Source organism: Vombatus ursinus, unplaced genomic scaffold (genome assembly GCF_900497805.2).
Source record: "Vombatus ursinus unplaced genomic scaffold, bare-nosed wombat genome assembly UNPS02014770.1, whole genome shotgun sequence".
NCBI lineage: Eukaryota > Metazoa > Chordata > Mammalia > Diprotodontia > Vombatidae > Vombatus > Vombatus ursinus.
In genome coordinates, this window is record NW_020954548.1 from 27,452,997 (window position 1) to 27,471,188 (window position 18,192).

General features: G+C 35.6%; 1 protein-coding gene across 2 annotated transcripts in view; it reads left to right on the forward strand.

The window, feature by feature from the left end:
- Positions 1–18,192, forward strand: part of RFX3 (regulatory factor X3) — a 324,392-nt gene that overhangs the window by 227,577 nt on the left and 78,623 nt on the right. For both annotated transcript variants that reach the window (XM_027862977.1, XM_027862978.1), the window contains exon 5: positions 11,876–11,950. In XM_027862977.1, coding sequence (XP_027718778.1) covers positions 11,876–11,950 — 75 coding nt within the window. The remainder of the gene's footprint in view (positions 1–11,875; positions 11,951–18,192) is intronic.

Here is an 18,192-nt window from a genome sequence, read left to right on the forward strand (position 1 = left end):
CATACAAGTCTCATAGCTGAAAAAATTATCTAAGTTTAGAAGATATAACCAAAGGTTAAGCATGCTACTGACATAACAACTTCAGTACTCAGAAAAGGGGAAACGGAGAAGGGAAGGCAATTTGCATTTATATAGCACCTCCTTTGTGCCAGGTACTGTGCTAAGTGCTTTACAAATATATAATTTAATACAGACACATTGGGAGTACTGCCCTCTACCACTCTCTTCCTCTTGTTTAACTCTAGCCCCAATTCATTATCCATCTGTACTGACTGTCCTACATATACATGCTGTTAGACAAACTCTATAGAATGTCCATGTTGAAATTTGGCCATTCTTGAAACATTCTTCATCTGCTCAGCAAAGTTCCTTTGGATCAATATAGCTTTCTTTTGTGATATTCTGGAGCTTTATGCAGTTAGCACAACATCATCCACATACAGAAGTGACTGGAACATCTTATCATCCACAGAGAATCCCTGTTCAGCCTGAGATCTATGTTGGACTTCTCCATCACATGGCAAATACCTTTGGTGAACACACATCTGCACATGTCCAGCTCCCTTTTTTTAATGTCTCACCTGAAGTTTGTTATCAAAGAGCCATTAAACAGCATTTTTATTATATATTTTCCAAAGAATCTTGGATGAGTTTGATGTATGTTTCAGAGACACATTATTAGAAAAGAGCCTATGAGGTGGTGATTGTTTTTCTACTGAATAAAATGTTTTTTAATAATTAATAAAGAATAAGCAGAATGGGATCTTATATTTTCTATATTTTTCAGATAATTGTGAAATGGCAAATTGTGGTCCACGATTGCATATCACTTATGAAAGGCTGCTTGTTTTTTACTTACACCTTTGTGGAGGATGCCCTCATATGTTGTACAGCTGTTTATCATATAGATTTTATATAGATGAGAGAATATACATGTACAGTAGAATGGTGGCTGCTGATGTTCTCTTGATCACTTTTTTGGTATTAATAAATTCTGAGAGTATTCCCATACCTTTAGTCTCTTTCCCTCTTTCAGATACCATGTGTATTGGGCCCCTCCATAATCTTTGAATTGTATTACCTCCAGCATAAATTTCTTCTAATTATACTTGGTCTAACCTGACTGCTTTTCCTGTCTTTGTTCGTTTTAGTGCCATTTCTTTCTCTAAGCATATCCAGAACGTTGATATTGGGGTCTAAGTGTAGGGGTTTCACTGTGTAAATTTTTTTTCTATTTTTTTTCTGTTTGTAGTCCTCATTCCATTTGGGATGACTTTGCTTAGTTATGTATCTTGCAAAGCTTTCTCTAAGCAGTTTTTTTAACCACCCTGCTTCATCTGTTATCTATCTTCTTAAGATTTTAAATAAAATAGCTTCTAAAAATCCTAGTTGATTAAGCACCTACTTGGTTAAGACTCTAGGGGTATAAGACAAAAGCAAAATTATGCCTGCCCTCAAGGAGCTTAAATTCTACTTGGTAATATAACATGTACACAAGTAAATACAAAGCACATAAAAAAAAAAAATAAGTTCAAGATGGAGAGAATACTAAGGAGAGGGTGGGTGGCAGCATCAGGAAAGGTCTCACTTAGGAGATAATACCTGAGCTGTGATTTGGGGAAAATCAGGGATTCCCTGAGGCAGCAGCATAGAGGGAATAAATTCCATATATGTTTGCAGATAGGCAATGGGGATAGTAGACCAGTATTACTAGGATATAGAACCTGAGGGATTCATAAGTAGCCCCATTTTATGATCAGTTAGAAAGAGATGAGATAAATAGAATAGAAAAAGTGAGGTAAAAGAAAGAGGTCAAATGAGAAGGATATCAGAGATTTAGAATTTGTTTCTTTGACTGCCAGTGCCTTTGCTACCAATCTGATTATAATTACTTCTAGCAAAATTGTATTTTCAATCATAAGCTTTGTCAGTACTTTGAAAATTAAGATTGCATGGAAAGGAAATGAATAGGAAAAAATTAGACTAAGTATTCAAATCATACCATGCTTCCCTGAAACTCATCAGACAATAACATTTATTCCATGTGAAAACAAAATGTTACTAAGTTTGCAGCTGCAAATTCCCTACCTCTGAATCTATAGATAATAGTTTACACGTTGACTTTAATACTCTGTCAGCACCCTGGTTCAGGACATTATTACCACACATGTATTTCATCTTGAATTAGAATCTGTTTCTAGACTAGCTGACTTCTCTTAGTCAATCCTACATACTGATGCCAGATTTAATTTCTGAAATACTGCTTTGATCTTGTCCCTCCCTTGCTCAAAAACCCAGATAAATAAAGACTATACACAAAATTAAATGCAAAGTGATGAGGAGGGAGGGATATCAGATTCAAAAGGTTAGGGGATTGATAACTGTAGCAATCTAAAAGACCTATTACAGTTATAAATACTTAAGATTATCTTTTTAGAGAGAGTGTCCCAAAAAGTGAAAGGGAGAAGAGAGAGCATTCTGAACATGGAGGATAGTGTGTGCAAAGGCAAGGATGAAGGAGTTGGAATGTTGTATATCTGAACAGCAAACAGACCAGCTTAGCCATAGTGTAGCCTCCATGAGGTGGAGCAACGTGTAATCAGCTGGGAATGACGGACTTTAAACATCAACCAGAGGCATTCCGTTTTTATTCTAGTGGTAATAGGGAGCCACTGAAGCTTTTTGAGCAGGGTATTATTATCTGACTTGTTCTTTGGAACTACCAATTTGATCTGGAGAATGCATTGGAGAGGAAACAGATACACGGATGGGTGTCAACCTGGTATAGTGAAGAGTGTAATGAACTTGGAGTCAGGAAGACCTGGGTTCAAATCTCATCTCAGAAACTTACTAGCTGTATGACCCTTGACAAGTCACTAAGTCTCTTTGCTCCTTTTTTCATCTGTAAAGTGAGGGGGTTGGACTTAATGGCCACTAAGATCCCTTCCGGCTCTAAATCTGTGATTCTACGAATCTGTAATAACATACAGGGAGACCAATTAGGAGGGTATTGCAATCATCCAGGTAAGAGATGACAAATCCCTGAATGAAAGTGATTGTGATGGGAGAAGAAAAGAACAGATATGAGAGCTGTTATGAAAGTAGAATCAACAAGGCTCGATAAGTGATTGTATATGGCGCAGGAAGAAATGATGGAAGTGAAGAGTCAAGGGTGAGTTTGGGTCATAGACCTAGGTGACTGGAAGAATGATGGTCCCTTTGAAAGAAACAGGGAAATTGGGAAGAGAGATGGGTCTTGAGGGAAAATAATGAGCTTGGTTTTGAACATGTTGATTTTGAGAAGCATATGGGATAGCTGGGTGGAGATGTCCAGTACAAATATGAAACTGGTGCTCTGGAGAGATGATCTGCACAGAAATGATGACTGAACCCATAGGTGCTTATGAAATCACTGAGATACACTATGGAAAGGGAAGAGAAAATGGTCTAGGACAAGTCCTGGCATACAGTCTTGCATAGGAGATATGACATGGATAATAATCCAGCAGAGGAGACAGAGAGGAATTAGTCAAACAGTTGGGGAAAAAGCCATGACAGAATATTGTCATGAAAACTAAACCCAGGAAGGAGGTAAAGGAGACGGCAGCCAACCATGTCAAAAGACATATGTCAAGGATGAAGACTAAGAAAAGGCCATTGGGCTTAGCAATAATTTGATCATTGGTATTGGAATACTGCTAACCACTAGTTACCTGTTTCTTTCAAAGGGACCATCGTTCTTCCAGTCACCGAGGTCTACGACCCAAACTCATCCATGACTCTTCACTTCCATCGCTTCTTCCTACGCCATATACAGTCACTTATCGAGCCTTGTTGATTCTACTTTCATAACATCTCTCATATCTGTCCTTGTCTTCTCCCATCACAATTTGATCATTGTGGTGGAGACGGAAGCCAGATTTAATGAGTTGAGAGGTGAATTGAAGGTGATCATATACCTAGTAATAGCTAACATTTATATAATGCTTACTGTGTGTCAGGCACTGTCCTGAATGCTTTATAATTATTATTTCATGTGATCCTCACAACAACCCTGAGAGAAAGGTGCGATTTTCATTCCCATTTTACAGATGAGGAAACTGAGGCAACAGAGGTAAAGTGATTTGCCCATGGTCACACAACTAGTAAGTGTCTGAAGCCAAATTTGAACTCAGGTCTTCCTGACTCCAGGCCCAGCACTGTATCCAGTGCAACATCTAATAGAAGGTAGGGCTTGAACATGGGTTTTTCCAATTCTAACATTCTTACCACGACATTACTCTACCTTCTATTGATGAGAGACTTTAGCTATTTGGATATCTGCTGGAATTCTCTCTGCCAAAAGTAAAGCTGTTGAGATTTTCCTGATTTATCTTAATTCTAATTCTGTCCTTCCAAAAGTGGAAGAAGTGACAGGGAGAACTGCTATTCTAAATGTGATTGTGACCAGAAAGGAAGATATGGTTACTGAAATAGAAATGACAGAAATCTTGAGTGAAAGTGACCGTTCCTTCCAAGAGTTTACAAAAGGGCAAAGGAAAAGCAGAATTAGGCCGAAATGTTCCCTAGATTTTGGGACAGTAGATTTCAAAGAGACCAGAGAAAGTATAAATGGGACCCAGTGGCCCACGATGGTCTGAAAGTCTTGTCCAGCTCTTATAATCAGTGATTATTTAATGTGCCATTTGTCACCTGCTACCCACTATTAAAGTTATTTGTGTCTTATGTGTTCTTCTAGAAAACTCTTTGAGGTCAGAAAATAATATTTCTTAAGTTTAATTGATTAAGAATTTACTGAATGTCTATATGCACAAGGTTCTATGACTGATTCAGTGGATACTAAGACAATAACAAAAGTAATTTCCCTAAAGGGATTTGATATTGTACTGGGAGGGTGCAGCATATACTCTGATAAGTAAATACAAGAGGATTTGAGGAGGAAAGAGATTATTAGTAATAATTGGGGATATCCAAGAAGAATTCTGAGGTACAGATATTAATAGGGGAGAAGGTACATGTCATTAATATTTCTTGGGCATCCTTCTATCCCTCATAATATTTAACACAAACTTAAACTGAGTCTCACTTTGTTAATCACAGATTCTAAGCAGTCTCCACTGCCTGCTTTTTCCATTCCCAATATCACGCTCCCCAAACATTACTAGAATGAAATTTATAAAGCAAAACAAGGATATCAAAAGACATTCTGAGAAAACAAAAAACTGAAGTGTGCATTTATACTTCCAGACTTCAAATGTATAACAAAATAGCAATGATCAAAACTGTATGATGAGGAGTATAGTATAGTGTAGAGAGTGATAGTTCTGGAATCCAGGGACCCCTGCTAACCACTACTTACATGGCCTTGGGCAAGTCACTTACGACAATGAAATAGAGGAGTCTAAAAGTCCCTCCCAAGTCCAGTGATCTAGAATTCTATTAATCTGCTCCTACTGGGCCAAAAAAAAATTAAACAAAAAGAAAAGAAAAGAAAAAATAGGTCAAAGGAACAAAAATAGGAAGATTCTAGATAGTAAGACAAATGCATATAAAAGATTAGTGTCCAGTAAGCCTATAGAGAATAAGAACTAGGGAAAGGATTCATTATTTAATAAAATATAGTTGAGGAAGTTAGTTAGAAAAGTGGCAAAAAAAAGATAACAGATCCTTACCTTAAACAACATGACACAATTCTAGTAGGAAAGATAATATAGAATAGAACGTATTTATCTCAATAGTAGATGGAGAGATGCATTTTTTTATTGTTTGGAATAAGATCAATGGGTTCAATTATATTAAAATTTAAAATTCTACACAATAAAAACTAATAAAAATGAAAATAGCATTATGGAAAACAATGATGGGAAATATAATTAATTTTAACAGCATTTAAAACTTATGAGGAACTAATAAAAATGTTAATGGGCAATGCTGTGGCACAGTGGAAAGAGCCTTAGCTCTTGAGCCAGACAAATCCAGCCTCTGACACTCCCTGTGTCACCTTGGGCCAGTCATTCAGTTTCCATGGGTGACAATTTCTTCATCTGTAATATCCCCAGTGCTTCTGAGGCACTGAAGAATCACTAGCCTTTCAAGTCCCTCTAAGCTCTATCTCTTTGATTCAATGACCTATGATCCAATTCCAAATGAATAAATAGTTAAAGCATATGAACAATCTTCAGACAAGGAAATACAAAATATTTCTTTTAAAATCAGTTTTTAAAAGGTTCACTACACTGATAATGCAAATTAAAATAATAACTTTCAAGTACCACTCCTTATCCATGACAATGGCAAAAATTAATTCAATACTAGCAGGAATGTGGGAAAAAAAAGAGTTTCACATGCACTGAATTCAACAAGCATTCATTGCCTACTACGTGCAGGCACTGTGCTAGGTAATGGGAATATGAAGAAATAAAAATCCCTATCCTAGAAGAAGTTACTTTAGGGGAGAGGGAAGAAGGGATGAGATGTACATAGATATGTAAACTATAGGGGCCAAACTTGTGATTTTTTTTTTAATATAAGCAACTTTCTGTGAGAATGCAATTGCTACCAATGCTTTTCAGCAACTGTTCTGTAGCTCTAATGTGAGAGCATTGCCTGTTGTTTATAGTCTACTACTTCTTAAACTGTGGGTCGCGAAAAATTTGGCAACAGTAAAAGGTTTCCAAACATGCAATGACCAAAACTTAATTAAAAATCAAATGTGTAATGAATCTGAGATGTTTCTGGCAGCGCTTGCCCATGTTGCATCATGCGACTTCACTGCAGCCTTGGTTCTGAATACAAAGTATGCACACTTTGCACTGTGCATGCCCTCAGGCCATACAACACTGCCCAAAAAAAAAAAAAAATGAAAAGGGCTCAGTGGAAAAAGTTTAAGTCCTGGTTTATACTGGGGGGGGGGGGGGGTCAAGCATTTTGCCAGGGGAGGTGCCAGTATATGTCAACCAGAAATGGGCTTTGATGTCAAATCTTCCAGACTCCAGAATCAGTTCTTTATCCGGTATGCTACATTGCCTTCCCTATACAAAACACATTCAAAATAAATATAAGATATTTTATTTTGTGGTGGACAGAGGGTCAGAGAGCATTAACAAATGGAAAGGTGAAGAAAGACCACCTATAGGAGATAGCATCTGATCTGTGCTTGAAGGAAGGTAGGGATTTTGAGGTAGAGGTAAGGAGTGAGCATTCCAGACATGATAGCCTATCTGCAAAAATACAGGTGGAATTTCATATCTGGAGGGAAGCAAGTAGGTAGGTTTAGCTAGAACATAGATAATAATAGCTAATATTATTTAGCATTTATATAGTATGTTAGGTTGACAAAGCTCATTACAAATAAATATCTTATTTAATCATCACAAAAACCCTGCGAGGTAGGTGCTGTTATTATCCCCATTTCACATCGGGTGAAACTGAAGGAGACAGAAATGAAAGTGACTTAGCCAGGGTCACACATAAAAGTAAGTAGCAGGTTAGATTTGAACTCAGGTCTTCCTTACTTCAAGCCCAACCGTAAGTGCAACGTAGCTGCATGGAATATTGAGTATTTGAGGGAGATCAGTATGAGATAGTTTGGAAAGAGATTGGAGCCAGATTACAAAGGGCCTTAAATGCTCAGAGGCATTTGTATTTTTCCTATAGGCAATAGTGAGCCTTTGAAGTTTTTTGAGCCAGGCAGTAACATGACAAAATCTGTGCTTTAGGAACATCAGTTTGACAACTGTATGAAGCCTGTGTAAATTGTAAAAAGAAAGACTACCTCTTGTCTCTGACTGGAACTAAGAAGAAAAGAGTTAGGAAAGATATTGAGGGAATTTGCGGTACAGAACTAAGGAGAAGAAGGAGCCCCTGGCAGACAAATCACCTCCATTTTCTTGATCAAATATGAAATATTGGCCTCTGCTGAGGAGGATGGAGGGGGTAACATAGATGGCTTTCAGAGAAAAGAGGAGATTTGGAACAAATGCTGTGGAGGATGAGGGATTATAAGAAGTAAATTGGAGAAGAGTAAAACTATGGTTATAAAGCAATGAGGGATCCATTGAGATTGGGTGAAATAATTTTGTACTGGACCCAGTTGTCAGGAGCGAATGATTTAATCCTCAAGCACTGTTCAACACTACATGAGTAGGAGTGGAAAAGGCAGAGAGTAGGGACCCGGACTAAGATTTGGGAAAGGATTCTGAATATTTATAAGACAAAGAATTCAGTAGGTCAATAGGTCAGCAGAAAGTTGAATTGGTTATTTATTGCTTAAGAATTTAAAAGGAAGCAAAATAAAACCTGAGCAGGGTTGATGGACTAAGAAGCAGGGGAAGAAGGAAAGGGATGGAGAGGGGATGTGTAGAATGACTCGAGGTTTTGATGAGAATGGACAATAGGTTTAGGAGGGATGAAACAAAGAGAAACAAAAGAACAGAAAGTTATGGTCAGTTGGAAGAATTTCGGTTTTTTATAATAAAAATGGAACACTTAAGAGAACTGATGAGGTCAAAACCATGACTTTTTTTGTGTTTGACTGAGGGAGAATGAAGGTACAGATCACATGGGAGTTGAGGAGGTTGATGAACTTAGAGACCAGTGTGTTTGAGGGGACTTCAACATGCATATTGGGCAGGGGTTGAGGTAGAGAGTGAAAGAGTGTGAGCCAGGTATTGAATGCAGAAAGGAAGGAGTAGATAACTGCTCCTAGAATCTGGATGGAGTGATAAGTCTAGATGGAGGAAAACATGTGTTGGTGATAGTGGCGGGGTCTGGAAGTGGCAGAGAGGGGCAAAGAGTAGGTCCCTTCCTCCTGGGGCACAAGAGAAGTATTCTCTATGGAAGACGGTAGGCAGGGCTGCAGTCTCTTCTAAGAGGAGCCAGTTTTCTATGATTACATGGAGCTGGAAGGAGTTCAAGAGAAAGAAATCTATTAAGACAGGCTGTATCTTAATAATAGAAGGGTGCTCCTCAGAATACAATGGGAGGGGAAGGTACAATGAGATTAGGGACATAGAAAGGAGGCAAAAGGATAAAATTAATGGGAATGAGGGAGCAGGTTGGGAGGTAGGAGAAGGGAATCTTCTTAGCAGTCTTCTACTCAGCACACTGGTGACTGTGCCCTTAATTTATGGAACTATAGATTTACTCACCTCCCCTAGCCAGCATGACAGATTCTCTGCTCCGATGTTGATTGCTTGCATTATCAACTTCCCAGGTAGGAGGGGGAGGATGCCAAATCTCATACATTGCTGCTAGAATTGCTGATTGGTAGAATCTGTTTAGAGAGCATGCTGACAGCACAGTGCAAAAGTTACCCAAAAAGTCATTCTGCTTGACCCAACAGTATTGCCATTGTTAGAAATACTCAAGAAGAGTATTATCCAAAAGAAATGAAGTTTCTATTCAAAAACTTTCATAGCAGTAGCATTATTTGTTAGTGAGAAAAACTGAAAACAACTGGGCACAAATGGAAAATAACAATAAATTTTGATCTCTCACTATAATGGGAGAGTATAATGAGAGTAACATAAATATGAGTTATATAAAGAAATCTAGGAAGACCTATAGGTGGAATAATGTAAATTGAGGAAAACAGAACCAGATCAGAGGATACTGACTCTGATTATGAAGGGGAAAAAAAGTATAAAAATGGACATGAGATGAATGGACCAAAAAAAAAAGCTCAAATGGACATGAGTAGTAACAGATGAATTGCAATGGACACTTCGTGTGTTGAAATTCTTGTAAATAGTTGTAAAGCATGTTTACTTTTTAATGTTTAAAATAGTTGATAAATTATTTCTAAGAACAAGTTTTTGAGAAATAGGGATAAAATTGCTATGTTCCAAAAATATGGTTTAGTTTTCCCTTTTGGATAATGTACCATGGATAAACCATTGGGCCTCTTTTATCTATCTGTGTAAAAGTAGAGCCTCGAATGAGAACAGTGGAGCCAGGAATAGCATCCTTTATGGGACAACAGAAATAATTACTGAAGCATGGCATAGTAGAAATCACAGCTAAATTTGAAATCAAGAGACTTAATTTTGAATACTAACTTAAAGATTTACTAGTTGTGTAACTATATGTAAATAACTATCCTCTCTCAGCCTCAGTTTACTCATCTATAGAATAAAGCCTACGCCACCTACCATAATTGCAGAGTTGTGAGGGAAGCCTGGCACAGCAGGTTTCCCCTAACTTGAGGTCTTTAAAGCAAATCTTTTGTTGGCATTGATTTATCACGGAGAAAACAAAGTACCTACATCAATGTGTGATGGAAGTAGGCAATCTCCTTTTTTTCTTGCACATTAATATTATATCAAGGTTTATTAAAGAATTTGGCACAGTTGACCAGTTCACAGTTGGATAGATAGTCAGTAGAGGGAATATATGTGCTACCAGGGCCCCTTTGGGTACTTACCCTGGAAATTTAAAAGAGAAGACAAAAACCTTGATATTATGCTATTGTCTGCCCTTCCACATATTTTCACAAGAAATTTATGAGAATTTCAAAATATGCTCTATTTCTATATTCAAAATTAGTAAAAGTATTATCATAATAATAGCATACATTTTGTAGTATTTTATAGTTTCTAGTGTATGTTCAAATGAATCATCTAATTTGATTTCATTTATACAAATTATCATTAAAGTATTTGTCATACCTGTTCATCATGGAGAATTTGGGGGCAGACCTATGATTTCATCAGTAAAGTAGGAATTTTGAGATATGGGAACTCCTCCAAACCTGCTTATCATCAACCCCTGTGTAATTATATAGTCTTTCAGCATAGTGTATGGCTCTGAAAGATTAAGTAATGCCAGCAGTCACATATGCATCAGGGGCAGAACTTAAACCCATGTCTTCCTGATTCCAACCTTAAATTTCATGATATTGTTACAAAGATGAAAGTGATTTTTCCTTCATAATTACATGACCTAAATTTTGGTTATTTCACTTTACATTCTGTAGCTGGTTATCTTAAAGCAGGAGGTAGAAGTCACTCAAGAATTTCATTAGATAAAAGATAGTGTAAATTTACTAAGACAAAAAGTCATAATTATTCTTACCTATTATGTGACAAATTGATTTCTTGCTAATGTGGCAATGAGTTCAAATGGTAAGACAGTTTCTGTGATTGCCCTGTCTTTGTTGGCTCTAAATTGTTTTTCTTTTTTATCTCATTTCTACTGTCATTTCTAATGTGTCTGTATCACCATCACCCCATGATAGGACGAGATACATATGTTCTGTAGAATAAGACATGATACAGTTATAGCATATTAGTTCATGCTAATGATATTTTGGAAAGACCCATGTAAAGCTTCAGTGTGCATGCAAAGCAAAAACAAAAGGGGGTGGATGGAGTATCTCTTTGAACACTTGCAAAGATTTCTTTGCACATTAGCATTAAAATACTGTAATACATTAAATGCAGAATCTGCAATAACATTTCCTTTTCATGGCAGAAGAGAACAAATGGTGAATACACCCTTGGTGGGAGCATACAGAAAGAGAAGAGTAGTTTCTGTTCCACATCTGTATCTTTGAAGTGTGAAAGTCAAGAATGTTTTCTCATAACCTTGGGAAAATCTGCTGGGGTTCTCAGGACAATGTATCTCAGGACTATATATCTGACTGTAATTAGAGAATGTTCACAGTAGTTCCCTTATGTGAGGGGGCTTATCATCCACTAGGAGTGGGGTAGGGGTGGAGGGAGGAGGAAAAATACTTTTTTTTTAAAGTGAAATCTATTCATTAGTTAACTATAAAGCAAAAAATTGAACTTGAACAAACCTATCAAAATTTCTCTGGTCAGCCTTTTATTACTATCTTGTCTTGAGCCCTTTTTTTAATGACATCTATTATCAGATTGAAATGGCGATTGAGACGCTGCAAAAGTCTGACGGTCTGTCCACTCACAGAAGCTCTCTTCTCAACAGCCATGTAAGTTGCCTCCTCTTCATGTAAACTAATCTCTTTGCTTGTTCTGCATGTTTAGCTTGCCTCTAAATGCTTGTTTTATTTATTTTGCTTCTTAACCTTCCTTTCTCAGTCACTTACAATCTTTACATCATTCTTGGCTTAGCAAAGTATCTCAAAAGTAGAGGCCTTGGGGTCTCTTAATTAGGCTTTGATGAAATTTTTTGGATAAGAACTTTAACACATTTTAAATTTAGCAACTTTATGCTTATTTGTAAAACTAGCTAGTAGGGAATTTGAAAATCTTTTGTTTGATTTTGATTTTCCAAGGAGATAACATATAAACCTGCATTGATTTGTGGTGTAAGTAGACAATCTACTTTCTACTTGCATATATAAGTAATGATTCATTTTTTTTAAAGCAACTTAATTTTTTTAAAGCCAACAAAATATTTTTAAATGGCATAGAGATACAAGTAAGTTGCTGTCAGGTATCTGTGCACATTTGTGCAGCCTTGAAGGTCCAGGGCCTGTAAAGAATTGAAACTAGTCCCAAAAAAGAGGAAAGAAAGAAGGAAGGAAGATAAAAGAGAGAAGAAAGGAAATAAAGAAGAGTATGAGAATGCCATATTTTGAATTGAAGCTGAGAAAACAGAATGAGAACTATATTTTTTTCAGGTCATTAGTGTTCATTGTTATCAGCTACAACCTAACTGTACCCCTGGTAAGTGTGGAAAGGACTGAGACAAATTTTATGCATTAGTAAGCTAATAATTTTATATGAAATTTTATTAACTTATACTCAGATTTTTGTAATCTTTCATATACAGTGCTTTAAAATGTTTTAGAAGGTGTTTTCTGAATAGATTAAATAACTTTCTTAACATGGATAGAAAAGTTTATTTTAAATGGACATTCTGTTAAATTTATAGCAATAAATTTCAGGTTAGTTCTCCCCTTTGATTATGTAATACAAATATCCTAAATTGAGGAATAAAGTTATTTAGGATATTTAAGTGATTCCCTTTTTGTTCCTTTCCCTAATCTTCAACTAAAAAACCCTATATTGTAGTAGAGGAAAGGAAAGGAAAGAAAACATTAAAATTTCTTTATGTGGATTTGATCATTTGAATAACCTAATTTAGTATAGTTTCATTTTATGAAAGTTATAACTTTCCTTTATATGCAGAGGTTATAGTGGGTGGTATGGGAATATCCATTAAGGTGAAATTGAGGTTCCTTCTATGAACTGGGTGAAGGTAAAAGAAAAAATAATTCTGGAAGTTTTTAGTTAATGTTCCAAAACTATAGTAATTCTTTTTATTTGTTCTGATGTGTTTTTGTTTAGATGAGAAAGTTTTAAGTTGTCTTAAGGTGAATGGGGCAAAGGTTCATAATAAACAGGTTAGGAGGTGTGGATAATGACTGTAATTTATTTGGTGAAAGAGTGACACAAACATGGCGGAAAAATGATAGTATGTATTCCGTGGCTCCTCTCTTTTTGATGTCATCCTAAGATGCTGGTAATATATGTATAGTATTCCTTTGTGGGGATTTAAATGAAAAATCTTCTTTTATATACCACAATTGTTCTTCTTGTATTTTTGTTGAAATTTGTACCTCTATATTGTTATGTTAAGGGTAATTTGCAGGATGCTGTTAGCAGAGAGGAAGATAAGCATATGCATAAGTTTGTGCTTTGACCCTGTGACATAAAATTTGTGAGGTTTTCATTGTCCTTGTGAAAAAAAATGTACAGGAACATGAGAATCAATCAAAATTCTCTGTTAACTTTTAACTCTGCAAATGTTAAGGCTCTTTGTCCCACAGTAAAATTCCATTCAGATTTTATTTTTCCTTAATGAATTTGTATATGTGACACTACATATGTTTAAATTTGAATTCCATTTTATTACCTTTTTTCATTTGAGAGTTTTAATAAACAATAATGTAGGTATGAGAGCATATTTGTGTGTTTTTTAACTGTTGGTTTGTTTAAATTTTTCAAATATGTTGTTTTTGAAATTTTCTCTTGTAGACTGCATGAAGAAATAATTAATGTTAATGAAGGTGTGAATGAAGCAGCATAAACAGCAGACAAATGTTTCTCACTCTGTGTCTTCAGATTGTTTATTACCTAGTATGGAAAAAATCATTCATGCTATTTTTCAGTGCCAGAGGCTTTCTTAGCATATGGAAACAATGGTTATAAATAATTGCAAATGCATTGATAATTTTTTCTCTCCGAAGTCATACCTATGATATCCTCAAATTCCTTAAGTTTACTCATAACTATACCTAAAGTAGAGTTCTTCAGAAACATAGCTGATTTGCCAGATGGATTTAGTGTAACAGCATAGCCAGATACTGTTTATTACTTACATATATAACCATGCTCACAGACAAGTACCCTACTAGAAGCACCTCTATTAAATTAGTGATCTTCAGAATGTTCCCAATCTTGTAAGAATAAAACCTTTTTTTGCCCCTTGGAGATTAATGATAATTCTGATTTTAAATATGTTTAAGAAATATGAATTGGTCCTTTGTATAAATTCTAAGTGACATCAAACTGCTTAAGGTATTATAGACTTTGTAAACCTAATTGGTTTTCAATTGAGTGGAAAATTTCTAGTGAAAAGATTTTGAAAACCATTAACTTTTTGAAGTTCAGTAAATCAACTTCCTGCTATTCTTTATTACATGTAGAAAGACACGTAGCATAAATTTAGGTTTACTAAATTCATAAAGTAGGTGATGAACTCAGTTTTTTGGATTACAGATTTTGACTTAGGGAAACTTCTATCTAACAAGGTATTAGTTCCCTGAATTGATTAATTTCCATAGAAAGGTATCCTTCCTGCCATCTCATCTATGGCTTCAGGGACAGAAAGCCAGTTATAGGATCATTGGGATAAAGCTGGAAGGAACCTTGGAAATCGTGTGTTCTAATTCGCTGATTTTCTTCATGGGAAGCTGAGGCCCAGTAAAAAGAGCACTGACTCTGGAGAGAGGAACCAGGTTTAAATCCAACCTCTAGGGATGTCTACATGTGTGCCCTTGGACACAAGTTGTTTATTCTCCCTTCATCGTGAAAAATTCTATAAATTCTATAAAATAAGGGGATTGGCTAGATGTTCTCTCAGGTTCCTTCCAAGTCTAGATCTATGACCCTATGATTTCAGTGACGTGGCCGAGGTCACACCGTTAAGAAATAACCAAGCCTCAGTTCAAACCCAGATATTCTTGAGTTCAAATCTAGTTCTCTTTTCCATGCTATTGCTCCCCAGGCTACTTTCCATATAGGAACAAGAGGTTATTTCTCTGTAAATAAAATAGATGGTAGGATATAAAGTTATAAGTTACCTTAGAGATGAACTACCCATCTTCATGTCATAAGAACCAAAGCTTATGAAAGTATAATTCCACCTAGTGAAGTTCATTTAACAGTTTTCAAATTTTTCTCTAGAAACTTTCCATTCAGCTGAAAACTAAATTCACAAAAGTTTCTAAGATACCTTCAGCACTTAGAAATCAACTAGAACTTGTGCAAAGGACCAGCTAGATGTCTTAAAAGAAACTCAGGGATAAGGACTTGAATCCTGAGTTTGATAACATTCTTAGTTTGTAGGACCATTGCCTTGTATCTATTGTTTGCCCCTTTTCTCTATGACTTTAATTATTTGTGTAGCTACTCCCTCACCTGGTGCAGATCCCACCCTTCCCTACATCTTCTCATTCCAGGTAGCCATTCCTCTGGTTATTCTAATATGTGGTGGATATCAATCCATCACTCAGGTTGTCCAACTCTTATCACTCACACTTGAGACATCATGACCAGCCCACCTCCTTTTGAAGATTAAACTTAATTTCACAGAAACCCATGAAATTACACTTTTTAATTAAACATATTGCCACATTTTGATTCATCTTTATGTGTTTATCTCTCTATTAAAATAGGGATAAATTTGATTTTGAAATTTTTATTTAATATGCTGCCGACTGTATTTGTGTAACCTTTGAATCAAACTCTAAGGAATGTCGCAACAGTTATTAATCAGCACATTGTCATCTGAATACCAAATACCAAATCATAGTTTTCCACCCTGAATTATAGAAGCAACCAATTATAAAGTAACCTACCTTAAAGTCGTTTTAAAAAAAAATTATAATATGTTGTGATTATGTGAAGATGTTATGACTTCATTTTTTTTTTGCTATTTGAAGGTAATTTTAAAGAAAAAGCATAACTCTAAATCAGCACCATAATAAAGTACTTGAATACTTAAATTTTTTTTATTTAATAAGCAAAATGTGCACCATATGTGTTAATGGAAAGAATAGTGATTCAAATACAGACAGTCCCCAATTTAAGAACAGAATGTGTTCCAAAATTTTGTGAATTGGTTGTTTGGATATAGAACACATTTCACCATCTAAACAATGCTGTAAATAGTCGTTTAGGTTCCTAAGCGTAGTCCTATATTGCAGATGATCATTTAATATGCAGTGTGGTGAAACTACAGAATCAGAACCAAATTATCAATATCCCCTTACAACAGTTTCACTGTGGTAAGTAGTATGGACTATGTTACAACAACAAATGAATCTCTCTTGATCATAACTCTACCAACAAGAAAGGATTTCTGCCCTCTATTCCATACTAACTCTAGTAATGAGAATAATTACATTGATGAGCCTTAATCTTGGATTCCAGCAACCGGAAGTGGGAATACACAAGTTAGGGCAGCTCCATCAGAGATTTCCTTCAGTGGAGGGAAGCACCAATAAGGCTGTGTCAGCTAAAGCCTAAGGACCTCTTTTCAGAATAATGTTTTTAATTGCATAAAATATGTAGGATTACAAAAGAAACCAAAGGTTAGTGAAAATAAGGATGTAATTTTTGTGCCGTCCAAGTTGACAGACCCTCTGAAATCTATCTACAAACATATTGGGCATCTTTGGTTTCTAGGTTAAAAATCCCTGTTATAGAGAGAAGAGCTCTGATTAACAAAGGGGGGTGGGCTCTGATTAACAAAGGGAGGGGACAGAATCATTTGTAAATTCATTGTTTGTGATTGAAGGAGCATCTGTGTTTTCACATAAGGAAATGCACTTTGGAAGACTGCTTAGAAAGAAAGAGCTGAATGAAGAGTTCTTAACATTTTTTATGTTGTGGGCCCCTTGGCAGTCTGGTGAAATCTATTGATCCTTTCTCAAAATGTTTATAAATGCATAAAATAAAATACATGGGATTACAAAGTAAACCAATCATATTGAAATATAGTTATCAAAAAATTAAATTTGCAGACACCAGGTTAAAAACCCCTGACCTAGATAATGGGATATAATCTGCCTAAATAAAATAATTACCCATCCTCTTTATCACACTAGAATTTTACTAGCTTCCTGATCACTTTTTTTAAAACCTCTTTTCTTTTAAGTACTATGAGAGTGGTATAGCCAGTTAACCATCTTTATCCCCACTTTGGCATGTGGTCAAAATGAGGTCCTTGAGTATTGCTATTTCATAATGCTATGATGGAATGTCAGTGTAAAATGGAACCATGTGTAGAACCTGGCTAACTCATCCTGATATACGTAGTACCTGGTTGAGTTTAGTAATGTTAAATAATGTTAATCTTTGATACCATTAAGGAATACTAAATTTTGTTGCTTTTTATAGTCTTTAAAGAGTCTAATATGTAAGAAATAGAGTTGGGGGAGGGGACGGACATCTATTTTAATATAGAATGCAACTCATGCAACCAAACCTCTTTTGTGTTCTTTTATAAGAATAATATATCTCTTTTATAGTCAAGTTCATTCAAGAATAGTGCTGAAAGGGTCACTTCCTTGCATTCTGTGTGACTAAAAGGATTAATGTGTGGTCATACAAATCCTTCCCCACTTACTATTTATATAGTTTTCTGAATAGATCAGCTTTTTGTTTTCAAAACATAAGTCCATTACAAGTATAATTTATGATTAAGAGATCTCCACTGATAAAAAAAATCCTTTTAATTCATAGCTACCTTTCTCATGGTTTCCTGGGATACTGTCTTATTGCTTGGCATTAAAAAGTCCTGACCTTCAAATGGTTTCATTATTTTAATGAATTTTTATTTTACTCCTAATTTACTTTCTCATTTTTTTTTGCTACAAAGATCATGTGGCTAAGTGATTTGCAATCTGCCTAAATAGCATTTTATCTAAGCTAAAGGCAGCTTTGCCGTTTTATATTTTTTTTAATATTTATTCTTAGT